Source organism: Oreochromis aureus, linkage group 5, assembly GCF_013358895.1.
Source record: "Oreochromis aureus strain Israel breed Guangdong linkage group 5, ZZ_aureus, whole genome shotgun sequence".
Lineage (NCBI taxonomy): Eukaryota > Metazoa > Chordata > Actinopteri > Cichliformes > Cichlidae > Oreochromis > Oreochromis aureus.
In genome coordinates this window covers 36,852,261-36,880,163 of record NC_052946.1, presented here as the reverse complement: position 1 = coordinate 36,880,163, position 27,903 = coordinate 36,852,261, and the positions used below count along the sequence as shown (strand labels likewise).

The 27,903-nt window shown below is 40.8% G+C and overlaps 1 protein-coding gene and 1 pseudogene across 1 annotated transcript; one reads left to right on the top strand and one right to left on the bottom strand.

The window, feature by feature from the left end:
* Positions 1–27,903, top strand: part of LOC116314070 — a 116,722-nt pseudogene that overhangs the window by 69,223 nt on the left and 19,596 nt on the right.
* Positions 170–1,825, bottom strand: LOC120440409 (granzyme B-like). The gene is made up of 5 exons (XM_039612888.1): positions 1,686–1,825; positions 1,449–1,596; positions 1,025–1,157; positions 565–819; positions 170–449 (listed from the first exon to the last, which is right to left on the bottom strand). Exons 1-5 carry the CDS (start codon positions 1,741–1,743, stop codon positions 270–272), a joined length of 774 nt encoding a protein of 257 aa, XP_039468822.1. The 5' UTR covers positions 1,744–1,825; the 3' UTR covers positions 170–269.

Sequence of the window (27,903 nt, the reverse complement as noted above, 5' to 3'; positions counted from 1 at the left end):
CCAGTTAGTCTTTTGTATTCATTGTACTAGAAAAATCAGGATGAATGTACTGTAGAAGTGAAAAAGAGTCTACAGATATTAGTATTGCATGGAATTCATTTTCCATGGTAAACTATTTAGATAGGTAGTTATTTAAAGTCATAATAAAATATTATTCGTGCACAGAAACAATATTTGAAACATTTTCTTTATTCTGCATTGAGAGCAAACGCTGACAGAGGCACAGCTTCCACACTTACAGTGTGCTGACGCAAAGCTTTGTGTAAGATTTAACTTTTTTTCCCCTGGAGAATCATCCTGATCCAGTCAAGGTGTTTTGAGATATCCGTATAGACATTGGGGACATCCGGATAGTTACAGTTTCCCAGCTTGGTTCCAGGAAGCCGTTTGTTGAAAGAAACAATACCGACAGCCATTCCCTTGCAGACCAGAGGGCCACCAGAATCACCCTGTAAGGAGGAAGTATGTATTTTGTTCATGTGATACTTAATGCAGGCTGCTAATATACTTCTCAACAACAGAGCAGTTAGCAATGACTTTTCAAGGAAAGGACAGAAAAGATACCTGACAGAATCCTTTTGTTGTGTTGTATCCACCTGCACAGATAACATTGGGTGGAAGACCACCCCATCTTTCCCTGCAGACTTGTGGGCTGATGACCGACACACCCACCACTCTCAGGTCGTCAACAACATTACCACTAGTGTTTATCTTACCCCATCCAGCCACTCGACACTTCTCATTTTCATTTAATGTCATTTCACGGAAGGGAAGTCGAATGAATTGAATTCTTTTGCTTGGTCGGACAGGTGTAGACAGCTAGAGGCACAGAATTAATGAATAAAGATTAAGAATACATGAAAACCATGTAACAGCAATACAGAACATTTGTCTTTTTTTTTTAAAATAAGTGCTTTTTACCACAACTAGAAATGTGTTTTTCAATCAGCATATTGTAAATGCAAACACTCCGAAATATAAAACTTCCAGTGTGATGTGAGAAAACAAAAATGATAAACCTTACTTTTAAAAGCATGATGTCGTATCCATGGCCAACAACCCAATAATATGGGTGTTTGTATTTCTCGGCAATCTGTATCACGAGCTTATCAGCACTCCTCAGATGGTGGTTACCAAGAACTACGTATGTAGGATACCTGAATAAAATATAATTCTAAGATCATCAGCAGATTTTCTGAAGTTACATAGACAACAAGATGAATAAAATATGAATACATTTCTTTATAGTTAAATTCAATTTTACTTCAAGATCTTAGCATAAGTTTTACAAAAATGTTTCAGTTTGTGAAGGAAGAATTGTAACTTAAATTATGACCATTACACTATACAGTAGTAAATATATATACATATATATTTATATAGGACATTGGGACATTTTGAAAAAAAAAGGTCTAAATAGAAATTTCCTTGGAGGAATGATTACTTACAGGTCACAGTGTGCAGCAGTCATTACAAAGTTCTCAGACACAAGAAATCCTCCACAAATATGGTAGCCTCTGTAATCCTGCACTGATGCCATATACAGCATTTTGTTGTCTGGGGCTATTTTCCCATTTATAATTTTACTTCCAAGGACTAATGGCATTGGGAGAAAAGAAAATGAAAATATAAAATATTAATATTCCACATGCAGGCTGGAAAAGAGTATTCATGGTGCAACTTACCATTTTGCCCGAGGAATGTCAGCGCATGAATCACCGCAAATTGTTGCAGAGCAAACATCTCGGTGGTGAAAGGCTCGATCTGTTACGTTGAGACCGACGGGTCAGTCCTTTTAAGCAGTTTGTACCGACTAATATCTGACTTTTAACCACTTCCTGTGAGTAATGTGTTTTAGAAACTTTCCACAGCAAATACTTCACTACTCCTATCGATCACCATCTGTTATATGTGCACCCATTTCTCATTAACAGTATTGAATTTCAAACAAACTACTGCTAAATCTTCTGCTTACTTAAAAATGATCCCTGTCTTTTCCTTTGGATGGACAAGATACTTTAGCTTGGAACTAGAAAAACCAAAATCAAAGTGAAGGGCTCAAATAGATACTTGAAGATTTTCACTTTTTTTTTTTTTGTTTTAAAAAGACTCATGTTGTCATGCTGTGATCTTGTTGAAAGAGTAAATCAGATGCTTTCCAGATGGTAGTGCAAGATGAATAAAAACCCCACTGGCTGAAATGTACCACCATTTCTTATGGATGGATGTAGACACTCATTATTTTACCTCTCTCCTGACTTCCTCTATATTGAGGATGATTTAAACCAAAGATTTCAAATTTGGATTCATGACTCCATCAGATCTGTTGCCACTGATACCTGTGACATTTGGTCCTTTCATGGACTGACTAATCTTCTCTCAGCTTATTGAAATGACTATAAATAGAAAATAGTAAATTTGGATCTTAGAATATCACACATATGCTGAAAAATGCTTTGGTTCCAGATTGTGTTCAGTTACAAATGCTGAAATGAACATCTCTTTCTTATTTTGTGTGCGTATTTTCTTTCTAAAACCAGGTTTCTGTTTGTTGTAATCAGACCACCACCTATTTGGTTGTGGGCAGCTTTGTCCTGTTTTCATGTTTCATCCTAAACAAACATTTCAACCCACTTTCAGTATGGTATTATTACTGCTTTCCCATCAGAGATGAGCAACACCATTTGGTTGAGCTCTGACAATTAAATTTTTTTTAAATCCAGGTTTCCTGTTTGATGTACAGGTCCTTCTCAAAAAATTAGCATATTGTGATAAAGTTCATTATTTCCTGTAATGTACTGATAAACATTAGACTTTCATATATTTTAGATTCATTACACACAACTGAAGTAGTTCAAGCCTTTCATTGTTTTAATATTGATGATTTTGGCATACATAACTCATGAAAACCCAAATTCTTATCTCAAAAAATTAGCATATTTCATCCGACCAATAAAAGAAAAGTGTTTTTAATACAAAAAAAGTCAACCTTCAAATAATTATGTTCAGTTATGCACTCAATACTTGGTCGGGAATCCTTTTGCAGAAATGACTGCTTCAATGCGGCGTGGCATGGAGGCAATCAGCCTGTGGCACTGCTGAGGTGTTATGGAGACCCAGGATGCTTCGATAGCAGCCTTAAGCTCATCCACAGTGTTGGGTCTTGCGTCTCTCAACTTTCTCTTCACAATATCCCACAGATTCTCTATGGGGTTCAGGTCAGGAGAGTTGGCAGGCCAATTGAGCACAGTAATACCATGGTCAGTAAACCATTTACCAGTGGTTTTGGCACTGTGAGCAGGTGCCAGGTCGTGCTGAAAATGAAATCTTCATCTCCATGAAGCTTTTCAGCAGATGGAAGCATGAAGTGCTCCAAAATCTCCTGATAGCTAGCTGCATTGACCCTGCCCTTGATAAAACACAGTGGACCAACACCAGCAGCTGACATGGCACCCCAGACCATCACTGACTGTGGGTACTTGACACTGGACTTCAGGCATTTTGGCATTTCCCTCTCCCCAGTCTTCCTCCAGACTCTGGCACCTTGATTTCCGAATGACATGCAAAAGTTGCTTTCATCCGAAAAAAGTACTTTGGACCACTGTGCAACAGTCCAGTGCTGCTTCTCTGTAGCCCAGGTCAGACGCTTCTGCCGCTGTTTCTGGTTCAAAAGTGGCTTGACCTGGGGAATGCGGCACCTGTAGCCCATTTCCTGCACACGCCTGTGCACGGTGGCTCTGGATGTTTCTACTCCAGACTCAGTCCACTTCTTCCGCAGGTCCCCCAAGGTCTGGAATCGGTTCTTCTCCACAATCTTCCTCAGGGTCCGGTCACCTCTTCTCGTTGTGCATCGTTTTCTGCCACACTTTTTCCTTCCCACAGACTCCCCACTGAGGTGCGTTGATACAGCACTCTGGGAACAGCCTATTCGTTCAGAAATTTCTTTCTGTGTCTTACCCTCTTGCTTGAGGGTGTCAATGATGGCCGTCTGGACAGCAGTCAGGTCAGCAGTCTTACCCATGATTGCGGTTTTGAGTAATGAACCAGGCTGGGAGTTTTTAAAAGCCTCAGGAATCTTTTGCAGGTGTTTAGAGTTAATTCGTTGATTCAGATGGTTAGGTTAACAGCTCGTTTAGTGAACCTTTTCATGATATGCTAATTTTTTGAGAAGGACCTGTATTTAGAGGTCCACCCATTTGGTGGTTGTGGGCAGTGTTTTCTGGTTTTTATGTTTCATGTTAGAAAAAAAATCAACCCAATTTCAGCATGGTTAAGCATGATGCAGTTTAATTTTTAAAACTGTACCTCTCTCCCTCTCTCTCTCTCCCTCGGAGGTGTGCGTTGAAGATCTTGTGGACCGGGGCCTCTGCTGGACGTTCCCAGCACACCCTCACTGTACGTTTGGGTGCGCCAGCTCTGTACAGCATCCTCCCTCGCCACCTGATCCAACTCACCACCAGGTGTTGATCAGTTTACAGCTCAGCCCCTCTCTTTACCCGAGTGCCCAAAACATATGGCCTCAGGTCCGGTGATATCATTACAAAATCGATCATTGACCTGTGGCCTACAGTGTCCTGGTGCCATGTGCACTTATGGACACTCTTATGTTCAAATTTGGTGTTCGTTATGGCCAAACTGTTGTTTGCTAGTGGTGCAACGGATCAAAAGTCTCACAGTTCGGATCGGATCACGTTTTTTTCGTCACGGATCAATTTTCGGATCAGCAGAAAAAAAAAAAAAAAAAAGACAAAAACTTAACTCGCCATTTACTTATTTAAGTATTTTTTGCCTATTAAAAAAACATTCAACTCAAGACTCATTCCACGCAATTATATAAAAACAAATTAAGGTGCAATATAGGGCAGTACAGGGCTTTCTATCTACCACTCTGCTGTGATATAATGAGCAGTCATGGTCACGTAGCTTTCCGTTGCCCTGAAGGTCTACCCATTTGTAGTTAGAGCAACAGAAGATGCCTGGGACAGTTCAGCCATAACTTTAAACTTTCCCTGCTCATAGATGCTTGGAGCGATCTTGTCACTGAAGTGGATGCGCGACGGGATGTCATAGTGTGACTCAAGCACCTTCATCATAGTTCAAACTAGTGCTGTCAGCGTAAATCTCGTTAAAATGACGTTAATGCCATAACTGCATTAACGCGGCAAATCTCTGTTAACTAGTTACCACGGATCGCCCCGTGCGTGGGGCTGCACTGCGTAAATGCGTCAACTAAAACAAGTTTAAACCCCTTGTTTTGCACAACAGAATACGGCCTCCCGTCTGCAGCTAAACACCCCAATAGCTTTTGTAATAGCTTTAGCCCAGTCGGATTGGGCAGCAAAGGGCTGCTTAAATACCGCAAACTCCTCTGCTCCTCCAGCGCTGACCATAGCTATCGCTTGACAGACTGACCATGCGCACCATACACATACTTTTTTCTTCTTTTTCGAATCTTCTGATCATGTGCCGAACCGTGGAGTGGGATCGGTTCAGATTATGGATCAACCGTGATCCGTTGCACCACTATTGTTTGCACAGAAGTCCAATAACAAAACACCAGTCGGGTTCAGATCTGGGAGGCCGTTCCTCCCAATCACGCCCTTCCAGGTCTCACTGTCGTTGCCCACATGAACATTGAAGACTCCCAGCAGGACAACAGAGTCCCCAGGGGGAGGACCCGTTCCCTGACCCGAAGGCGAAGGGAACAAACCCTCTCGTCCACTGGGAGAAACCCCAACATACCAGCAGCAATTTTGGCACAAAAGTGGCACACGGTGAAAGTGGTAAATGTAAACAAAACCCTACACATGAACTAAGGGCGAGAGGGAAAACACTTGACCACTGAATTAAATCAACCTTCTAAACTAACGCAAGCTTCACATATGGGTACTAAGTACCTGTAACTAAATACACACTGAGACTGGCAAAAACTACAAGACAAAACTCCTGCTAGGGATGCTGAGAAAGTAAACAAAGCTATGAAGCACTAGAATAGGCTAGAACAATCTCTACAATAATAGTCAAGCATGAACACAAGAATCACACCGCGTGTGCGGCAGCAGAGTCCAAAGGGAAAAAGTCTCTTTAGCTGGCTGGGGAAAATAGCCTGAGCACGACACTAGGTATTGTGCGGAGCAGGCACACAAGGTAGAGGGTTACAGGGTTACACTCTCAAAGTCATTGTCTGGGTAGAAGGTGAGGCTTTGGGGGAAATAGAGGTCCGGGTGAGGCTAAACCAGTTCGCATACAGTTTGCCTCCTTGCCCAGCACACTGTGAAGTGCTGGGCAAGGAGGCAGGCAGTCGAGTAGCGCTGAGTACAGAAAACAAACCAGTGACAGGAAGTAGAGTGGTTAATGACAGCGAGATCCAAAACCCGCTGAAAAGGTGGGTTAGCTGACGTTCGGTCGAAGAATGTTTGAGAACGCTGGTCTTAAGAGCCTGCCAGCTGTTTACACGCAGGTGACACAAACGAGGGGGGTGTTGTGACTGCCCAGTGATGGATTACTAGCACACAGGAAAACCCAGCACTCACCTGGACCATGACAAGTACATAAGATATAAATAAAAGAAAAAGTAAAATAATTAATTAATTAAATAATTTCATTACAAGTGAATACTAAGTCTCACTGAGATTAAAAGCCAAAGAATAAAAGTGGGTTTTAAGACGCAATTTAAAAGTGGACAGTGAAGGGCAAATTATTCCACAATTTAGGAGCCACGATAGAGAAGGCCCTGTTCCCTCTGAGCTTCCTGCTGGATCTTAGTACCTCCAGGAGCAGCTGGTCAGCTGACCTGAGAGACAAGAACCTTTCTAATGTAAATTCTGGTATAATTATAACTGTGATATACTTACTGAAATTAGTACAGTAACACATTAAATCACTGAAAAATGAAATGTGATTACAGTAGTGTGTCACTGTAAGATGTTACACCCAACACACTGACCCCAATTGCCTCCATAAGTGAATGTAATATACTTTCATAGTTATTGCCCCAGAATCTCCACAATAACGAATATAATGGTCCAGGTGAGCATTTTCCTGCTGTGCTTCATGTCTCCTCCTCTGTGCAGAATCTTCCTCGTCTCTCACAGGAGCTGCACCTGAAGTTTATTAACGCGGCAGTATTTAAGCAGCTATTGTCATGTGACGGCTGTGTGCAGGCAGGAGTGGTGGACCCAAAGTGCAGACTCACGGCAGGCAAAAGTGTACTTCAAAACTCAGCTTTTATTGCTGGATGGCAAAACGTAACAAAACCCAGAAAAATACAAAATAAACTTATATAGGCAGGCGGCCAGAACACACAGCATAAATGAGGGTAGATCGCAATACCAACAAACTGAAACACAGAGCTTAAATACATAGAGGGAGCAATCAGGGAATGGGCAACAGGAGGGAAACACAGCTGGGGCAAATCAGGCCTAACGAGACAAAGGAAGCAAAACCAGACGCATTTACATGAGACACAGACTTTCAAAGTAAAACAGAAAACATAACACAGGCTGAACTTACAGACACAGACTCACAGGCAGGCACTACAACAGAGGGAACAGAGACGTGGGACCAGGGCAGACACAGACACTGATTGGACACAGGGATATAGCAGACAGGGGAGACAGCAACTAAGGATTACACAGAGACATAAACCATAAGACAGAACTTTAACAAAGAAACCAAAGACTAGAAATGATAAATAATATAATGAACTCAAAACCCTGGGTCAACGCAGTCAGGGTGTCATATCTCATAGGCAAGTTGCGGGGAAGGGTGCTGACCTGATCTCATGCTTACCTATCTAATTATCCACTCCAGTTCTGCACGTATGATGAGTTTCTCGGAGAGTTAAAAAAACGCTGTGAAAAAAAACGAAGTGCTGTGAGGACTCTCTTAAATCTCCATCAGGGCTGACGCAGCATGGCGGAACAATCTCATAGATTTTCGTACTGCCACAGTTGAGGCACAGTTGATCCGCTGCACCGATCACACACTTCAGGGGGTCTATTTACTATCCCTAAATGACATTTTGAAGATCAACTCGCTTCATGCAACAAGCCATCATCGTTTGAGGAATTCGTGTTGCTCAAAAAACAAAAACAAAAGAAGTGATTTAGTCCCAGAGCCAATGCAGTTATCCCTGGAAGACAGAGAGCGCTGGCGCCGTTCTCATGCATGCTTCTATTGTGGACAGCTTGAACATTTAATTTCTTCACATCCAAAAAATCTAAAAGGATCCACATGCCGGCAGATTCGGGGGTACACACAGTAACCATAAACCCCATTTTCAGCTTCCGGTCTCTCCGTTGGTAGGACAAGATACCCACTCGTTACAAGCCCTAGTCGATTCTTGAGCTGAGCAAAATCTAATAGATTCTGGCCTTGCACAACAATTGAATCTTCCGCTATGCTAGCTCGATCCACCGCCATTCCCACTAAGGCTTTAAATGATCGCATCCTTGCTCATATCGCGCACCAAACTGAACTCCTCAAACTAGTTAAGTTGGGAAATCATAGAGAAACACTAGCGATATTTACACACCATTCCTCTAGTACCCGTCTCATTTTAGGATTTCTCTGGTTAAAAGTATAAAATGCCCATCTAGATTGGGCGGGGCAAAGGGTGTCGAGTTGGAGCCTTTTTTGTCATGCAAATTGCCTTGTATTCGTGTGTACCCCAGAGCCGGTCAAATCTACTAGCACCAGTGAATCCGTCACAGATCTCTCTCTTATACGCACAGAGGTATTCAGTAAAGACACCTTACCACCCCACCCCATGAACATGGCAAGCGCTTCTCAGGTCAGCTAGCTGCCAGCGCCAGTATGCCAACCAGCACCGCTCAGCCAGACCCACGTATGCTCCTGGACAAAAGGTATGGCTGGCTTCCAGGGATATTCCCATATTGCCCAGAACTGAGTCCCATGAGCCGTTGCCTCAGTACATTGAGCCATTCGAGGAGGACAAAATTATCAATTGAATTTAATTGAATTCAGTTTCATTTAATTTTATTTATACAGTGCCAAATCACAACAACAGTCCCCTCAAGGCGCTTTATATTGTAAGGTAGACCCTACAGTAATACATACAGAGAAAAACTCAGATGATTCCCTATGAGCAAGCACTTTGGCAACAGTGGGAAGGAAAAACTCCCTTTTAACAGGAAGAAACCTCCGGCAGAACCAGGCTTAGGGAGGCTTAGGCCATCTGCTGCGGCCGGTTGGGGTGAGAGAAGGAAAACAGGATAAAGACATGCTGTGGAAGAGAGACAGAGATTAAAAGCAGGCACGATTCAATGCAGAGAGGTCTATTAACACATAGTGAGTGAGAAAGGTGACTGAAAAAGAAATATTCAGTGCATCATGGGAATCCCCCAACAGCCTACATGTATTGCAGCATAACTAAGGGAGGATTCAGAGTCACCTAATCCAGCCCTAACTATATGCTTTAGCAAACAGGAAAGTTTGAAGCCTAATCTTAAATGTAGAGATAGTGTCTGTCTCCTGAATCCAAAGTGGAAGCTGGTTCCACAGAAGAGGGGCCTGAAAACTGAAGTATTAACCTGACCTTCTGCGTGTCACAGTTGAAACCGTGAGTCCTTTGTCCTTTGTCTGTAGTCGAGTCCACAGATCATTCCCTCCAACTACCTACAGTTATTCACCATTCAATCACCGGTCTTGTCTGCTGCCTTCTCAGCCACATCTCTGGTATGGATTCTACACTCACACTCACCTGAATCCCTGCTTCACCACATTCTTTCTGGACTGGATCATTCTCATACTTGCCCAGACCTCCACGATCTTGCCTCGCCCTCTCGCATACCCCCACCTAAAATAAGATAACTTTATTGTCACTGCACAGTCATACATAGTACAATAGTGCAATGAAATTGGAAAACTGTCCCACGTCGGCACTACGTACAACACAACACGACACGACATAGTAACTTAACTTAAAGTAATAACAAGAAGAATAAGTGTATGTTAACTGCACATTGTTATTATTGCACATTATTATCATTATTGCACCTTTTTATAAATATTATTAATGTTATTGTTGTTACCCCCCCCCCTAAAAAAGTCCACGGAGGTAGCCAATCGGGTCAGCTGTTAGCATTGATTGGGGCTATTGCCCTGTTGTAAAAGCTGTCCTTGAGTCTGTTTGTCCAGGACCTCAGCAGCCTGAATCTCCTGACAGACAGCTGCAGCTTAAACACCCGGTGTCCTGGGTGTGTACAGTCCAGTAGGATGCTGCGTGCCCTCTTTAGACAGTGAGTGCTACATAGTTCCTTCAGGGAGGGAAGAGGATGTCCAGTGATTTTTAGGCCATATTAATGACCCTCTGAAGTGCCTTTTTGTGTGCTGTTGTATAGCTGGAGAACCATACAGAGATGCAGTATGTTATTGTTAGCACACTTTCAATGGGGCAGCGGTAGAAGACTTTTCTGAGGATTCTCAGAAAATGGAGACGCTGTTGGGCCTTATTTAAAACAGCTGACGTGTTTGAGCTCCATTGGAGGTCTGTGTCTATGTGCACACCCAGGAAACTGGACACCCTTTTTACACACTCCCCGTTGATGCTGACAGGCTGCAGCTTAGACTTCCTCCTTCTGAAGTCGACTACCAGCTCTTTCGTCTTGGTGGTATTGAGGTCCGTAGGTCTGCACACCAGTCTGACAGCTTCTGAACTTCAGCTCTGTACGCTGTCTCGTCTCCCCCAGAAATTAGCCCCACCACGGTGGTATCATCTGCAAACTTAATGACTGCATTGTCTGGGTGCGAACTAACACAGTCGTGTGTACAGAGTGTACAGTAGGGGACTTAGTACACAGCCTTGTGGAGAGCTGGTGTTAAGGCTGAGGGCTAGGGAAAGATGAGGCCCCACTCTACTCTCTGTACACGGTCTGAGAGGAAGTCTCTAATCCAGCAGCATGTGGTAGAAGGAAGTCCGATATCCAGCAATTTTACTATTAGTCTGTCCAGGGGCATCGTATTAAAGAGCAATATAGTCCCTGTTGTTCCAGGTGAGAGATGGTGGTGGGAGCATAGTAGCAATGGCGTCTTCATTCGATCTGTAAGCTCTGTATGCAAACTGGAGCGGGTCAAGTGTGGGTGGCAGGCAGGACATGATGTGACGTTGGACCAGTTTCTCAAAGCACTTAATTATAACAGGCGTTAGGCAACTGGTCGGTAGTCATTGAGGCTGCTAATGTTGGTCCTCTTTGGGAGTGGGACAATTGTGGCTGACTTTAGGCACGGTGGGATGCAGGACCTGGACAAGGAAGGTTTGAAGATCTTAGTAAAGACTCCAGCCAGCTGGTCTGCACATTCTTTTAGAACCCTTATGTTCACCCCATCTGATCTGGACCGGCGTCCTTCCTGGGGTTCACTGCCCTCAGTGTGCGCCTCACCTCAGATTCCTGGACCATGAGGCTTGGGCTGCTGCTGCCGTCCGATGTTTTAGCTGCTGCTCCCGCTGGTAGTTGTACAGCGCCGCGTTGCCCTGAGTCAATGTGATATTGCCAGGTATGTAGTTGGTTAGTGCTGAACTCCCTGCCATACTTGTTGTGAGTTGTTGTTGCTGACGTCTTCAAACCTCCTCTTGTACGGTGCCTTGGTGTCTCTGACACCTCTTTTCAGCTCAGATCTGGCTGCACTGTAATGCATACCATCACCTGATCTGAAAGCGGTGTCATGTTGCTTCAGCAGGACCTGGACTTCTTTAGTCATCCAAGGTTTCTGGTTGGAATACACCCAGAGACGTTTGTCTGAATTCCTGTATTCATATTCATAGTATCTTCGCTCTCGTGACAGCCCAAGCTCTAGCTCATGTTCTTTTATATAGAATTCATAGTTATTCTATTTTGCGTCGCAGTTCAAGCTCACTAGATTTTTTTCACTGCTCACAGTTTAGTGTTTTTTGCTCTCATCCCTGTATATAATCCCCGTCCCTGTTTCACTAGTGTAGTTCTCTGCTCACGGTCATGGTTGTTTCTCTCCCCTTGTATATGGTCACTGTACATGTCACAAGTGTTGCCACTGTTCCACTTATTGTAATAAAAGTCGTGTCACTTATTTTCTGAATTCAATTCAATTTTCTGTCCTGAGTGACAGGACAGGTGACAGGCAAACCTAGCCGTATGTACCCACTCCAGTACCTTAGAGAGTGCTGCCCTGGGCACAAAATGACGACCTGCCGGCACAGTTCCTGGATCCGGTTTGGTTCTGAGGGCCTAATCAATGGCGTCTTGTACCTCCCACGTTACTGCTCCAATTCTGCAACTACCAGGCAGAATAACACATATCCCAGGAAGGAAAGCACATAAAGAATGGGACTCAAATTTCTCTGCTTTGACGTATAATTTATTCTCCAGTAAACACTGGAGGACAACTCGGACGAGGACCTGATGTTCTTTCATAGTCTTTGAAAAGATCAGAATCAGAAATATAAAATCAGGTATTTGTACATAATATTCACAAAATAAGGACATACAACCAAGTTAGAATACTTTAGAATGGAGTCAAATATGATGCATGAAAATAGCTTTTATCAAAAGAAGAGAAATAATTACCAATAGATTCTAGTCAAATGTTTTTACCCAGTCTGTTATTATTATGTACTAGTATGCTGTTCAAAAATATAGATGCTAATTTGGACATTTTTTAAACAAAGTGATTCAAGAAATTCAGTGTAACTATGTCCACGTTAAATAAGCATATTTGTCTTTATGGCAAAATCTGCTGTGTGCTTGTGTAGATTGTTTTTTTTTTTTTCTTTTTGCAGAAACCTCTAACTCCACCTTTTTTGGACAGGACATGGGAAACAAAAGCAAAATTATTAAGGATGTAACTGGACATATTACAAACGATGAAAGCAGAATTAAAAATGAAACCCTGAACAAACTGATAAGCATGAAAAACGACACCGCACGACCACACAGAATGACTCAACATGAAAGCTCATCTTACTGCTGAACAGCAGCACAAAAAACAATTATCAAAATAACTACACCATAAACCGTGTTAAATAAGTAAAGGTAAATATGAAATTTACGTGAAACTATTGACCTATCAAAAATAAATAGAAAGTATATCAATCAGACTACTAAAAGTAAAAGGGCCATATAGCATAAGTAAACCTAGAGTTGCGGAATAAACATCATGAAAACAGTGTGAACAAACTAATAAATAGGACTCGAAGGTCACATGATCTGATTCACATGATGGTTTCTTCTAATTAACGGGCTGTAGAGATAATGTTTGCTGGAAAAGGGAATGGGCGTTTAGAGGTTTTCCTATTGACTGTTCTCTCTTGTGCTCTCTCCTTTTTCATGCATACTGCTAGGCATGTAGCCACATCAAATTAATTATGGTGGCTGTGAATGATTAAAAAAAAATGTTTTTTAGGGTTTTTGCAAAGATGCATTGTGGATACACCTGATGAAAAACTGGCAGGAAACCACTGTGCTAAACATAGACACCATGAAAAGCTGATGTAACCACCACAGGTTTCAAGATTATCGCCTTCATCATCCTGGCTGCAAAAAGAACAAAAAAACAGACCTGATGAGGAGATCTCGAGCTGACAGTGAAACTGTTTGCTCGATTTTTCGATTACATGAGCTTAACACTGATAATCCTCCTTTCTTACACATTGTATGACAAAGTTTTATGAAATAAACTTCATGATTTATTTAATGTGACCACAAAAATGAGCCCATATCTTTTTTTTTCTTTACATTTCAAGAATAACTGTCACCATGCTGATTTCTAAAAAAAAAAGAAAGAAAAAAAACCCAACCCATTTCTTTTGAAATTTCAGCATTATCACCGTCACCATCAAAACCGTCACCATGGTTGCAAAAAACAAAACAAAAATAGTTGTGATGAGGAGGTTTGGGTTTGACAGTGAAACTGTTTGCTAAACTTGCCAATTACAAGTCATTAAAGATTCAAGATTCAAAGCATTCATTGTCATGTGTACAAAGAAAAGCATTTCTCTGTACAATGAAATTCTTTCTCTGCTGTCCACATACAGATGCCAGTTAATATGTACAAATAGATAAAATACAAATAGCATGAATAAATAAATGGAGACAAAAAAATGAAGTATTAAATAGAGTTATGTGCAAAAGAGCTATGAGCTTAATATGCTTGTTTGATATGTGAGATGACCTGATGTGCAAAAATTAGTAATTGAGCTTAAAACTCATAATCCTCCTTTCTTATGACAAAGTTTTATCAAATAAACTTCATGTTTTTTTCAATATGGCCACAAAAAAGTGACTGAGTCCATTGACTCAACAGGAAAGTGTTAGGTACATCCGTGTGGCAGGCAGAGGGTTGGACGCCAGCAACTTTGACCACAATGTGGCACATAGAGGAGTTATTGTGGCAAATGAAGAAACCTTTAACAACCAATTTAGAGGAAAGCTTTAATAAGGGTCAAATCCTGCTATGTTCACTTTAGTCAAACAGGGAAGCTGAACAGGTCATCCAGTTTCCCTGTGCTTTCTTTTTTTCTCTTCTCTTTCTTCTGTCTTTGCTGGAGGTTTCTTCTTGTTAAAAAGGAGATTTTCCTCTCCACTGTCACCAGGTGCTCGCTGACAGGGGCCGTTTGATTGTTTAGGTTCTCTTTCTTATAAGGTTTCGGGGTTTTTACATTACAATGTATTCTTGTTGTGATTTGGTACTACATAAACAAAAGTGAATGGAAATTAATTACAAGCACCACCTTAATTTTTCCACAAATATATTAGTTCGCTTGAAGATTCACTTCAAACTACGTGCTCTAATCTTTTAATTCAGCTTTCATCTTTCTTTTTGTTATTATATTTATAGACTTGATTTTCTGAACTCAAAAATTTATTTTTAGAGATATATGGTCCTCACAAGTCAGCCACTAAAAACAAACCATTTTAAAATATAATTCATTATTGTAGCCTACTTGAAGTACAATTAAGTACAATTAGACATTTTGAGTATTAGCTGTTTTCTTAATGTGGCTTTTCTGCTTTCACAAAAAAGGAGCAGTTCTAAAAAATATTCTCACAACATCTGCTACTGTATGCTAATAGTTGGTACTTTGATGATTACTACTCACATAATGCTAGACAAGTCCTCAGCCAGGAAGGAGTGCAGAAAGGTGAAGATGCCCATGATCTCCTGTTCTTGTCTTTCTGTAAAAGTCCACACACACCACTGATTCAAGTCATTTCACTTTAATTTTATTTATACAGCGTCAAATCACAACAGTCTTCTCAAAGTGCTTTAAATTGTGAAGTACACCCTACAACAATACATACAGAAAAAAACAAAAAATCATATGTCCCCCTGTGAGCAAACACTTTGGCAACAGTGCCTGATTGCAGAAGTTGAAACAGTTTGTTACTGGGATGGGACGAGTCCTTTAATGTCTGAGCTGCTCTGGACCAACAGAGCTAGGGGCCTCCAAACTGAAAGCTTTGCCTCCCATTCTACTTTTAAATACTACTTCAACTTTTAAATACTCTTGGAATCACAAGTGAGCCCGCAGTCTGAGAGCAAAGTGCTCTAATGGGGTGATGTGGTGCTATGATTGATGAAGCCTTTATTTGTCATTTGCAGTAAAATTGGACCTCTTCCAACCGCACATACATTACACAAACATCACATTGGGGAGACAGGTCAGAACAGGTAGCATAAAGAAAAACAATGAAATGTACAACACAATAGGGCAGTGGAAAAGAAAAAAGAAAACTCTACTTAGACTGAGCTCCTGATAAGGGATCAGTATGAGAACAGAAAACAAAAATTCCTCAGCACAAAAGCACATGAGTCTTCACACCGTAACACCATGAAAACACATGACAAGCAACAGGGGTGAGTGAGTACGGTTAGAGTAAGCCAATGTAGACAGCAGCATCGGGTCACAGCATCTCTGCGCGGTCCAGCTAACCTGCCGTCTGCATCAGGTGGGGGTCAAGCATCGGAGGGGTTTGGGTGTGAATCTGTGTCAGTGTACATGCGTAGTTGTGCGCGCGCGCGCGCGTGTGTGTGTGTATATCCTGTGTTCAACTTGAGAGAGAGTTCCCTTTTACCCACTTAAGCAAAAGTCAATAGTCCTTCAGCCAATGCAGGTGTCCTTCAAGGATAGGGTCAGAGAGACTAAACACAGTCCCGTTATCAGGGACAAGAATTTGTTGTTCCAAATGAGTGAGGGAGATGATTGTTTGGGTTAGTGCGGACAACTGCACCAATTTCGCAGTTGTGCTTAGTGTCCATCACTGTTCACCAGGCCTATCTATTTCCTGTTGCAAAGCTGTGAGCTTCTCCGAGATCTTCCCATATGGCGTTCAATAAACACAGTGTGAGTACTCCCGGCTTGCCCATTATCAATCATGTCGACCAGCGTAGAGGGGGTTTTGAACAGCTGTAGCCTTTTTCTTTGATCTTCAAATATCCAGCAGCAAATGTCTCTGCAGGACAATCAGGGCTCTCCTGAGCCCAAGCTTCTTGTCGAGAGTAGATTTTAAATTACGTTAAGGGACCAGTTGATCAAATCCATAATTCTTTAGGTTTTAGAGAAGAAGACTGAAAGACTCTCTGAGGGTTAGAGTTAGACAAGACTAGACAAGGACATAGAAGCCAAGCAGGAAAGATAAGGGAGGAAGAGGGTGAAAGATGCGTCGGCCTCTGCCAAGAGCCAAAGAGAAGAGGTCTATATGGTCATTAACATAATACAGGGCCTGATTATTCAAGACCCTGCATGTGAGGAGCAGGATTTTGAATTCAGTTCTCCATTTAACAGGGAACCAATGAAGGGAAGCGAATGTAGGGGAAATATGCTCTCTCTTTCTAGTCTCTGTCAGGACTCTTGCTGCAGCATTTTGGATTAACTGAAGGCTTTTTGGGGAGTTTTTAGGACAACCTGATAATAATGAATTACAATAGTCCAGCCTGGAAGTAATAAATGCATGAACTAGTTTTTCAGGGTCACTCTGAGACAGGATATTTCTCATTTTTCTTACAGTGTTACTGAAGGCCAAGGTAATGCCATTCAGAGTACGTATCTGGTTAGATACCATATTTCCAGAAATTTTAAGGCGAAGTACAATAACCTCTGTTTTATCTGAATAAAAAGCAGAAAATTGGGGGTCATCCAGGTTTATTCTTTATGTCTTTTAGACATTCCTGCAGTTTAACTAATTGGTGTGTGTTACCTGGCTTCATGGACAGATAGAGTGGGGTGTAATCTGCATAGCAGTGAAAATGTATACTATGCCCTTCTGATGATACTGCCTAAGGGAAGCATGTATAATGTAAACAAAACTGGTCCTAGCATGGAACCCTGTGGAACTCCAAAATTAAACTTAGTGTATAAAGAGAACTCTCCATTTACAAGAACAAATTGGAGTCTGTTAGATAGATATGATACAAACCACTGCAGCACTTCAGTGGTACTGAAAGTAGCTGTTCTTAATGTCACATCTGTGAGACACAGCTATGAGTGTTTTTTTCTCTAATGGTTAAAATTATATTTCTGAAGAAATTCAAGAAGTCATTACTAGTTAACATTAAAGGAATGATTGGCTCGACTATGCTCTGACTTTTTGTCAGCCTGCCTACAGTGCAGAAGAGGAACCTAGGGTTGTTCTTATTTTCTTCAATCAGTGATGAATAGTAAGATGTTCTAGCTTTACGGAAGGTTGTTTTAGACATGTAGCCTCATAAAACGAATTAAAGATGGCTCTGAAGGATGTTTTAAAAAAACAAACAAAGAAACGTTCTTTGTTGCAGAGTTCAACTTAGCCCATATCTACCCCATATCAAACCGTGATGTTTTGTCATAACTATGCCTGAATCCTCAAAACACAGGCTGACGCTTGTCAGCCAAGATTTGGTTTGGGTTTTTTTTTAGGGTTTTTGCACCAATGTATAGTGTATACATCTCTGGCCTGATGAAAAACTGACAGGAAACCATTGTACTAAACATAGACACCATGAAAACATGATGTAACCACCACAGGTTTCAAGATTATCGCCTTCATCATCCTGGCTGCAAAAAGAACAAAAAAACAGACCTGATGAGGAGATCTCGAGCTGACAGTGAAACTGTTTGCTCGATTTGTCGATTACATGAGCTTAACACTGATAATTCTCCTTTCTTACACATTGTATGACAAAGTTTTCTGAAATAAACTTCATGATTTATTTAATGTGACCACGAAAAAATGACTGAGCCCATCAACTCAACAGGAAAGTGTCAGGTACATCTCTGTGGCAGGCAGAGGGTTAGAGGCCAGTAACTAAGCTGGAGTCCTACAAGTAGCCAGGCAGAAGGTCGACAACAGTGTGGATGGTGGTGACATTCTGGAAGCCAGCAGCAACAGCAAAGTCAATGGGTTTTATTGTTTCCAGCCTGTAAGGTATTTAGTTCGTTTTGAAGCTATGTTTCGCTTACAAGCTGCGACAGATGTTTTTATACTCTCTGTGAGCCCAGAGGGCCGAACAAGAAATGCTCGGAAATTAGTTACAATCTGTGCATTTGCACAGAGCTAGCATTAGCAAGTAACCAAGTAACCTTAAGGAACCTCTGTAGTGTTGTTAATAGAGATGGGCAGTAACACATTACAAGTAACGCGTTACTGTTATTTTTTCCAGCCTCTAAGCTATTTAGTGTCACGGGCTGGGTCTGTGACCCAGCATTTTGTGTTCAGTTTCTGTAATGCATATATCAAAGGTCTCCCCCTGTCCTTGTGAGGGGGTGGACAGGGGGAGACCTTTGATATATGTATGGGACATATACACAGCGGACAGTAGTAGAGCTTGACATGTTAAAAAATATGTTTGAACAGTTTAATCTGCCTGTCTCTGCTGTTTCTACAGCACCACCTACTGGTGGAAGCCCATTACAGTTCTGCAGGGTTGTGTGTCATACCAAACAGCTTCATTTGAGCCCTGAATCATTTTATAAAAGATTCAAAGTAGTCCTTGGAAAAGATTTTAAGATATAATCCGAAACTAATGGGGAATGGGGATCCAGGGTTCTTAAAGGGAACAGGCATCCATAACATCCACCTCTCTTCAGGTCAGTACACTCTTGAATCATGTAGGCTCGCTGCACTACAGGGAGTCTGTACACAGTGAAAGACACAGTAAGTTTTCTCAAAGCAAAAAGTCCAGCAAAGGAGTTCAGGTCCCAGCCACTACCTTAAGCTGATAAGATCGTGTGAGACAAGATAAGATAAGATGGCCTTTATTAGTCCCACAGGTGGGAAATTTGTTTTGTTACAGCAAAAGTGTAAAGTTATGTAGCAGAAATTAGAAAACACTGGAATGCAATAAAATAAAATAAAATAAAAATAAAATACTATGTACAATAGAATAAAATAGAAATACAAATACTATATACAACTGAGTAGGAAAATACAAAAACACAACTTCGTCAGAAGAAGAATTGGTGGGTGATTTCCTCAGGTGTGTAGAGCCAAGGCCAAGACCCTGGAATAAGGCCCAACAGGGAGCACAAACAACAAGAAAAATCACAGATAGAACAGAGGAGAGAGAGAAACTAAAGCAGAAAGAAAGAGACGAGACAAAACTTGAAGATGTCAGCCAGGGAGAACTGAGAGACCACAATATAACATTTTGTATGAGTGCTCTTTATTTTGCTTTTCCCAGAAACACGGAAGAAATCAAGTGACATGACTGACTTTGTTGTAAACACTTTGTTACCATTGTTACTACACAGTTTCCCCTTGAAAATATGACAAGACGGAAACATCCGATTGCTACAGTGTTTGCTAAAAAAATGTCTTGCCCAACTAAAGGTACCTCATCTTGATAACTGACCATATATTTTTCATTTTTATCCATAACACATATTTGAAATTTGCATCGTTAGAAGAAGTACAAAAGCATCTGTTCCAAGGTTAATGACATTAATGATGTTGATACGTTGAATATTAACTATCCAGTTATTTCTTTCATTCAACCAACCACTCTGATCAAGTTGCATCACTGGTGAGATGCTTTAAGTTTCCTTCAAAGGTTTATGCAGCTGACAAAAATCTGCCCTGATTCATATACAATGATTCTTCAGATATTAACAATGAGCCAGCTTCAGGAGTACCAACGCCACTTTACTGTTTGAAGGAAAAAAACAAAAGAAAACAAAAGTATACAAAAAACAGTCCACCGAAAACAGCACCAATTGTTTCAGAGAACAACTCTGAAATTCTTTATATTTATCAATCACAGAAAGTTTGTGTAAATATTGTGGATATTTTGAGGTGACAGAAAGAAGCTGTTTCTAACAACCAGTGAGGACCCGGTCATTTCAAGGCACTTACTTACTTGTACTGTAACGTAAAAACCCTGAAATGTTAGAGATCCTCTGAGCAGCAGCTGGGATGGGATGGAAGAACAACAGGAAGAGAGATGTTGCATCTTGTGCATGTCTTGTACTATAACACACACACACACACACACACACACACACACACACACACACACACACACACACACACACTTTAATCCAAATAAAACACCAGTGAAAAACATTTCTCGTAATTTTTAGAGAAAATATATAACCAGACATTTAAAGATAAACTATCAGACACTTCCATTTCACTGACCATGACAGGCCCTTCAGGTGTCTCAGTGTAATCCTGAGTTCATTTCAAACATCCTGAACTTTTACACAAAGAAATATTCTCTTTGGCAGATGTTGAAAACATCAAATATTCTTAGGAAAATGTCGACTGTTGACATGAGATTTATCTCTGGTGTGTCATAAACATTCACAGAACACATTTAACATCTGATTAATAGTTCTTATTATTTTAACATGATTCAATCATTTACAAACCTTTTAAAGATACCTTTACACTTTATGGTGTAATTGTTCATTGCGTACATGTATACATAAATAAAGGGCTCCCAAGGTGCTGGTTATGTGTGTACTTTGCCTATGTGTATTATTTTATCATATAAAATTACACATCCAGTTAAAGAAATGTTTATTTCTTTGTTTCCATTTAAAGATTTTTACTTGTTCTCTTTTAGCTCAGTTTTGGACTCCACCGCTCCAAAAGGAAATATCCAGTTTTTCAAATGCTAAATGATCCGTGCCAACTTTTCCCTCACTGTGTCTGTGAGCCAGTTCTTTTGGCTGTGTGGTTTAGCACAGACGTTTCCTTTCCTGCTTAGACTCTCAGTCAGTCGTACTTTTTCCACTGACAGTGAAGGATCCCTTTCAGCCCTCTGTGTCTTCAGACATTTGCGGTTATTGATCTTAACCTAGTTGGTGAGTTCTGTTCATGATTTTCTGTTTCTTTCTTTAAAAAATTGCTTCAGTATTCAAAGTGGTGATTCAGCTTCTTTTCATTTTGTTGGACTTTTGATTGTGTGATGCCAGGTCAGAATTGGCGGGAAAACAGCCAGACATTTTCTCTCAGCCTCTTATATTTAGTTCTTTTCATTTTTTCATTTTTTCCTTTCTTTCTTTCTTTTTTTTTTTTTTTTTTTTTTTTTTGAATTTTACTTTTGAAGTTTGACTTCTAGTTAACATTGTAAAATGGTTTATTTTAAGTCAAACAATTATCAATTTGGCAGCCAGGTGCCCAAACCAAACTAAAAAGTGAAAGGAAAGGTCTAATACATCCACCACCATCACCTTCTGCAGCACGTCTCTTGACTGACACTAGAAAGTATGATTCTATCACCCCTGTTCTGGCCAATTTACATTGACTTCCTATTAAATATCGGATTGATTTTAAAATTTTATTGTTTACCTATAAAATCCTAAACAACATGGCACCTGACTACCTAGCTGATCTCCTCTGTCTGTACAGCCCTAAGAAAGCACTAAGATCATCGGGCCAACTGCTCTTAGTGCAACCTAGGTCTCGGCTGAAGACCAGAGGAGACCGTGTTTTGCCGTTGCCGCACCCAGGTTATGGAATACTCTTCCTCTACATATTCATGCATCAGATTCCATTCAGTATTTTAAATCACGTCTAAAAACGTATTTGTTTAACCTGGCATTCAAGGCTAACTGAGTAATTTACATCTGGCTTTGCATTTAGATTATGTAATTATTTTATATTCTATTTATTTTATTTATATCTGTAATTTATATTTTATATTGTGATTTTTATCTGTATCATGATTTTATTGGAAAGCACTTTGGTGTACTTCGGTCTTTAAAATGTGCTATATAAATAAATTTTGATTGATTGATCACCTTCTTAGTAGCTTACCTGAGTTAGGGTGAAAGTCAGGGCTGAAGCCTTTCTCAGCTCGCTCTGAGCAAGTGTGAGCTTAGACATAAAGCACTGTGTCTAAGTATGGTTAGCATTCTCATTAATGTTAAAGACTCTGAAATTATGTAAATGCTGTGATATTCTCAAAATTTTGGTTTTACAGTCAGAATGAAGATCACAGCATTCAATGTCAAGAATCTTGGAGTGAGAAAACTCAACAAAGATATTATATGGAATAATCTAATCAAGGTAAGTCGTGAGAGATTTACAACTTAATTTGATTAAATTATGATGCTGTTTTATTGTTTAAGTGTGTTTGTGTCATCAACATATTCAAACAATTAATTATAGAACGTATTGCCACAATAAGAGTTGCTGACTTTTAAGTGTGTGACATCAGGCCATTTTTGGCATTTTTGCAGTAACAGAGTTATTTAAGTTTGTTCACACTGGCTTGTAAAAGTTGATGTGTTAGATTCCCAGGGGTTGCTGAACTGTTGCACCAGACTTTTATTTCTTAAATGTATTCTTACTGAGTGGGTTCGTGTGTTTCTCTTAGATTGTGTCTCGGTACAGTGTGGTGGTGTTACTTGAGGTGCGGGATCCCAACGGCAAGGCAATGAACAAATTTCTCACAGAGCTCAACAGACACGGGAAAGTCATCACAAACCACATTAACAGGCATTTACACCTGCTGACCACTGGAACTAACTGACAACAACAATATTCCTGCTGTAATGCCGAACACACAATATAATAATAATGCATTGGATTTATATAGCGCTTTTCAAGGCACCCAAAGCGCTTTACAATGACATTATTCATTCACACTCACATTCACACACTGGTGGAGGCAAGCTACGGTTGTAGCCACAGCTGCCCTGGGGCAGACTGACAGAAGCGAGGCTGCCATATCGCGCCATCGGCCCCTCTGGCCAACACCAGTAGGTACAAAACCTCCCAAAAATAAAATTGAACTTGTCTGTTTTTGAACAGGGGGAACAGATCTCGTCCATACAGGATGGAGATCGGTGCCCCAGTAGGACGAAATTCCTACAGGGAGCAGTTTGTCTTCTTCTACAGGTACAATCATCTGACATTCATATGTTTCAAAGATGTCTCACATGTCCGGAATTATAAAGCTCAAATCTGTCAAGACAGATCATTGCATTTAGGAGAAGATTTTAAGGAAAATAAAACATTTTTTAAAAAATTTAAGATAATCCTCAGAAATTTTTTCAGATATTCTTCAAACCAAAATATTAACTTTTATTCTTCCACCGTCCATTTTATGCCATTTATCCGGGTCCAGAATGCAGGAGCAACAGTCTAAGGAGAGACTCTTCAACATTGATTGCATTAGATATTTTTTCCTTTAAAAGAAATAAAAGCACTCTATGAATGTTTAAGAGGATAGGTGAACATGGCTTTTAGAAAAACCACCTCCTCTCCCTCACCTACTCCAGCTGCTCTGGGAGGACACGGAGGCGTTCCCCAGACAGCAGAGAGACATGATCTCTTCAGTGTGGGTCTCCTCCAGGGTCCTCTCCCAACACTTTACCTAGGAGGCATCCCGGAGGTAACCGATGCATCTACTCTGGGTCCCTCCTCGCCTCTGAGGCTGAACTCAGGTGCTCTTCAGAGGAAGCTCATTTCTACTGCTTGCATCTATTCTGTCAATTAGTACCTATAAGTGAGGGTTGGAACATAAATTAGCTGATAAACTGAGAGCTTTACTTTCACGTTCAGCACTCTTCACTAGAAAAGCGGTACAGCATCCACATTACTACAGAGACTACACCAGACACAGATTCAAAAACCTGGAGTGGGGACTGTTCCTGTCCTCAGACTTCCTCAGACAGCAAAAGACTCACAACAATAAGCAACTTCTCATGATATAAGTCATCGCAGTTTGGGCTGAGACCTTGGCTATATGTTAGCATGAGGGAAACAGATGTGTGTGTATTTTCTGTCTCAGACAGGATGAAATGAGTGTGATTGACCGTTACCAGTATGAAGAAGAAAACAAAGACGTGCTTGCCAGAGAGCCCTTTATTGTGCAGTTTCGCCGCCGTTCAGCCAGACGTATGTATGAGTGTGAGCTTTTCTCCTCTACTTCTACATTCACAGGGACCAGTATGAAACTGGTGACGCTGGTCCTTCTTCCAGGATAAATTGTCCATGAATGTTCATACAAGTATACAAATAAACAAGTACTACTGTGCATGTTCACCTGTAACTAACTGGTTATGTTTGTGCTTCCAGTTGTGAAGAAGCTTGTTCTGATTCCCGTCCACACCAAACCAAAGGATGCTGAACATGAGCTGCGTGCTCTTCATAATGTGGTCCAAGATGCAAGAAAGAGATGGGGCACTAATGTAGGCTGGAAATGAAAGATTTAGAAATTTACAGAACGGATATGTTTATGATGCTAAATAATAATAATAACAATAATATGTTGATTAGAGCAGAAAAGGTCATGAAATGATTGCTAGTTACAATCATTGGTCTGATTGTCATTCTAGACTCACAGCCCTTCAAGCACTTCACAGCATCAAGCTGTGGACCGATTAGTTTTATAAAAGCACAATTTTATAACAGTAAACTATTTTTTATTTGTTAAGATAAAGTTATTGTTGTCAAAAAGTCAAAATAATTTGGTTCTCAAATTATTTAAATTAATTTGTTTTTTGAAAACCAAACCTGTGCCATTATTATATTTGACATATGAGCGTAACTAAAATGAAAAATCTGAAATTTGCTCAAACCTGGAGAACGAAATTATATTAAACAACATTGTTATAAAATGTTTACCTTTGTATTTTCATATATATTGTCTTTCAGAGCATCATGATTTTGGGGGACTTCAATGCGGATGGACGTTACCTGTTAAGTACTAAAAGGACAAACATCAGAATGAGCTCTCGTCCCTACTTTTGGTTGATAGATGAAGACGCTGACACCACTACTAGTGACCTTAATGACCATACATATGACAGGTATCTTCATATTTACTACTTTTCTTTATGTAGTTGTTGTCTTGCTCGGAGTCACACGATTTTATTTTTAGCTTAGAAAATATTTGAATATCTAAATAATTACTATTTATAAATATAAATACTTTCCTATTTTAAGATTAGGAAATCAGGGTGGGCAAGATCTGTTTCTATGCTGAAAAAACAATAACTGCCCCTCCTGCCTCACAATGATTTCATTCACTGCCTACACCTTCCTAGTTCTGTTTCATTACAGACTTAAAACAAAGAAAGTGAAATGCTTCTTGATGGCAAATTGTCATCTGCATGTTAAAAAACAGGCATAGTCAAATGAATGCATGATTGTGACTGCACTTCCTGCCAACAGGATTGTTGTGTTTGGAAAGAGGATGAATGACCCAGCTGTTCCTGGCTCTGCAAAGCCTTTCGACTTCAAAAGAGCGTACCGCCTAAATGATGACACAGTAACACATTTAATATTGAAAACATTTAATTTAACATGGCGATGTTTACGTGCAAACCTCTCACTTCACCACTGTTTGCCATGTTTTTCTACTTGTAGACTCGATCCGTCAGTGACCACTACCCCGTGGAGGTGGAGCTTCGGTACAATTAATGTGTGAAGAATCGTAGAAAGAAAGCTTTATTTTTACATTTAGAGCCTGCCTTGAAGTGAGATAGCAAACAAATTTCACCTCCAGTTTTATAATCAGGAACCGTGTATGTGTTTTTCTTATATATGTAATTAAATAATAGTTTTTGCTGTCTTTTTTTCACACTATGTGCAATTTTATGTCAAAGAACAGTAAATGAGGCACTCTGCCTTTTAGTAAAATTAACAACTTTATTTTTGGAGGAACTTTATAAAAAGAAACAGGATTCAATCACACCTCGGGGTTTCAGTCAACCAACACAATGGCAAATAAACCTTTACATCCACGCACAACTTGCTTTGTTTTTCTTTCATGTCCAATTTTATGCAATGACTGGAGGAGTGGAGCATGAATTGTCGGGGTTCCTGGGTCAGTGACCCAGTGATTTCAGCTTGTTCAGGTTCAGTTTATTTTGTCACTCGTTCTCATTTTCTGTTGTTCTGTTCCTGTTACTTTTATGTATCATTAGTTAGATTATGTTCACCGGTCTCTAATCACTAATCATTCAGTCTGTGTATTTAAGTCCCTCAGTTTCATCAGTTCATTGTCGTGTCATTGTTGTTGTTGTTAGGTTGTCACCATATGCTTTGCTCATTCAATCAGCCATTCAGTCCGTCCGTCCGTCAGCCATTTCCTGATCCTGTTCTGTTCATTCACTCCATCTGCAATAAACACCAGCTTTCACTGCAGGGAGGGAGCCTGGCCAACTGCCACAGGGCAAGAAGCAGGTTACACCCTGGACAGGTTTCAGCAGGGTGCCAGACTGTCACAGGGCCACAAATGTAACTATCAATGTTATCTTTGAAACAGTCCTTGCAGACAAAAGTGACACCAAACAGAAATTTAATGCCCCGGTCGCAAGTTTAACTTAACTGTATAGATGTAATGTCTGTGAAGGTTCTCAGTCATCCAGGTCATCGTAGTCTAAGGAGCTTGGAAAGAAAAGCGTCTGGACTTCTTTAAGTTGCTTGAAGACCTTTCACCTCTCATCCGAGAAGAATCTTCAGTTCTAAGGTCAAATGGCGGAGAGTCCCAGATTTAAACCCAGTGGGAGTAACTTCCAAAGAGCGACAAAAGGACCCCCTGATGATCCTCTACCTAATCACATGAGCCAAGGTGTGAAAACGTGTGTGGGTCACAATCAGCCAGGGTTTCGGGTGAGCTCATTGTGAAACTTGGCCCCAACCTATCATGCGATTTCCTGAGGTCAGATGGCCCGGGATGTGAGTGGGCGTTAAGGCGTCTGGGAAGGCAACTCAAAACTGGATTATAGATGGCAGACAGTTGGTGTCGTAAGCCACCCCCTCTGTTCAAAGATGGTCGCTCACAGTGGACATAAATGGCTTCTTTCACTCCTCTTTCAACCCATCTGTCCTCTCTGTCCAAAATGTGAACATTGGCATCCTCGAAAGAGTGACCTTTATCCTTAAGATGCAGATGGACTGCTGAGTCTTGTCCCGTGGAGGTGGCTCTTCTATGTTGTGCCATCCGCTTGTGAAATGGCTGTTTGGTCTCTCCAATGTAGAGGTCTGGGCATTCCTCGCTACACTGTACAGCAAAGACCACATTGGTTACTTTGTGTTTTGGAGTTTTGTCTTTTGGGTGAACCAGTTTTTGTCTGAGTGTGTTGCTGGGTCTGAAATGCACTGGGATGTCATGCTTGGAGAAAACTCTCCTGAGTTTTTCTGATACACCGGCTACATAGGGGATGACAATGTTGTTGCGTCTGTCTTTCTTATCCTCCCTGGCTGGTGTCTGATCTTCTTTTCTGTGGCTCTTTGCTGACTTTATAAACGCCCAATTAGGATAACCGCATGTTTTGAGTGCTTCCTTTACAGGTGTATGTTCCTTCTTTTTCCCTTCAGGCTTAGAGGGAACATGTTCTGCCCGGTGCTGTAGGGTCCTAATTACTCCCAGTTTGTGTTCCAGAGGGTGATGGGAGTCAAAGAGGAGGTACTGGTCCGTATGTTTGGGCTTCCGGTAAACTTCGACGGTGAGGTTACCATTCTCTTCAAT

Coding starts and splice junctions, on each gene's coding strand:
- LOC120440409 (XM_039612888.1), bottom strand. CDS start 1,743: ATGTTTGCTCTGCAACAATTTGCGGTGATTCATGCGCTGACATTCCTC. Junction 1,597..1,685: donor GACATTCCTCGGGCAAAATG/GTAAGTTGCACC, acceptor CAATGCCATTAG/TCCTTGGAAGTAAAATTATA. Junction 1,158..1,448: donor ACTGCTGCACACTGTGACCT/GTAAGTAATCAT, acceptor TATTTTATTCAG/GTATCCTACATACGTAGTTC.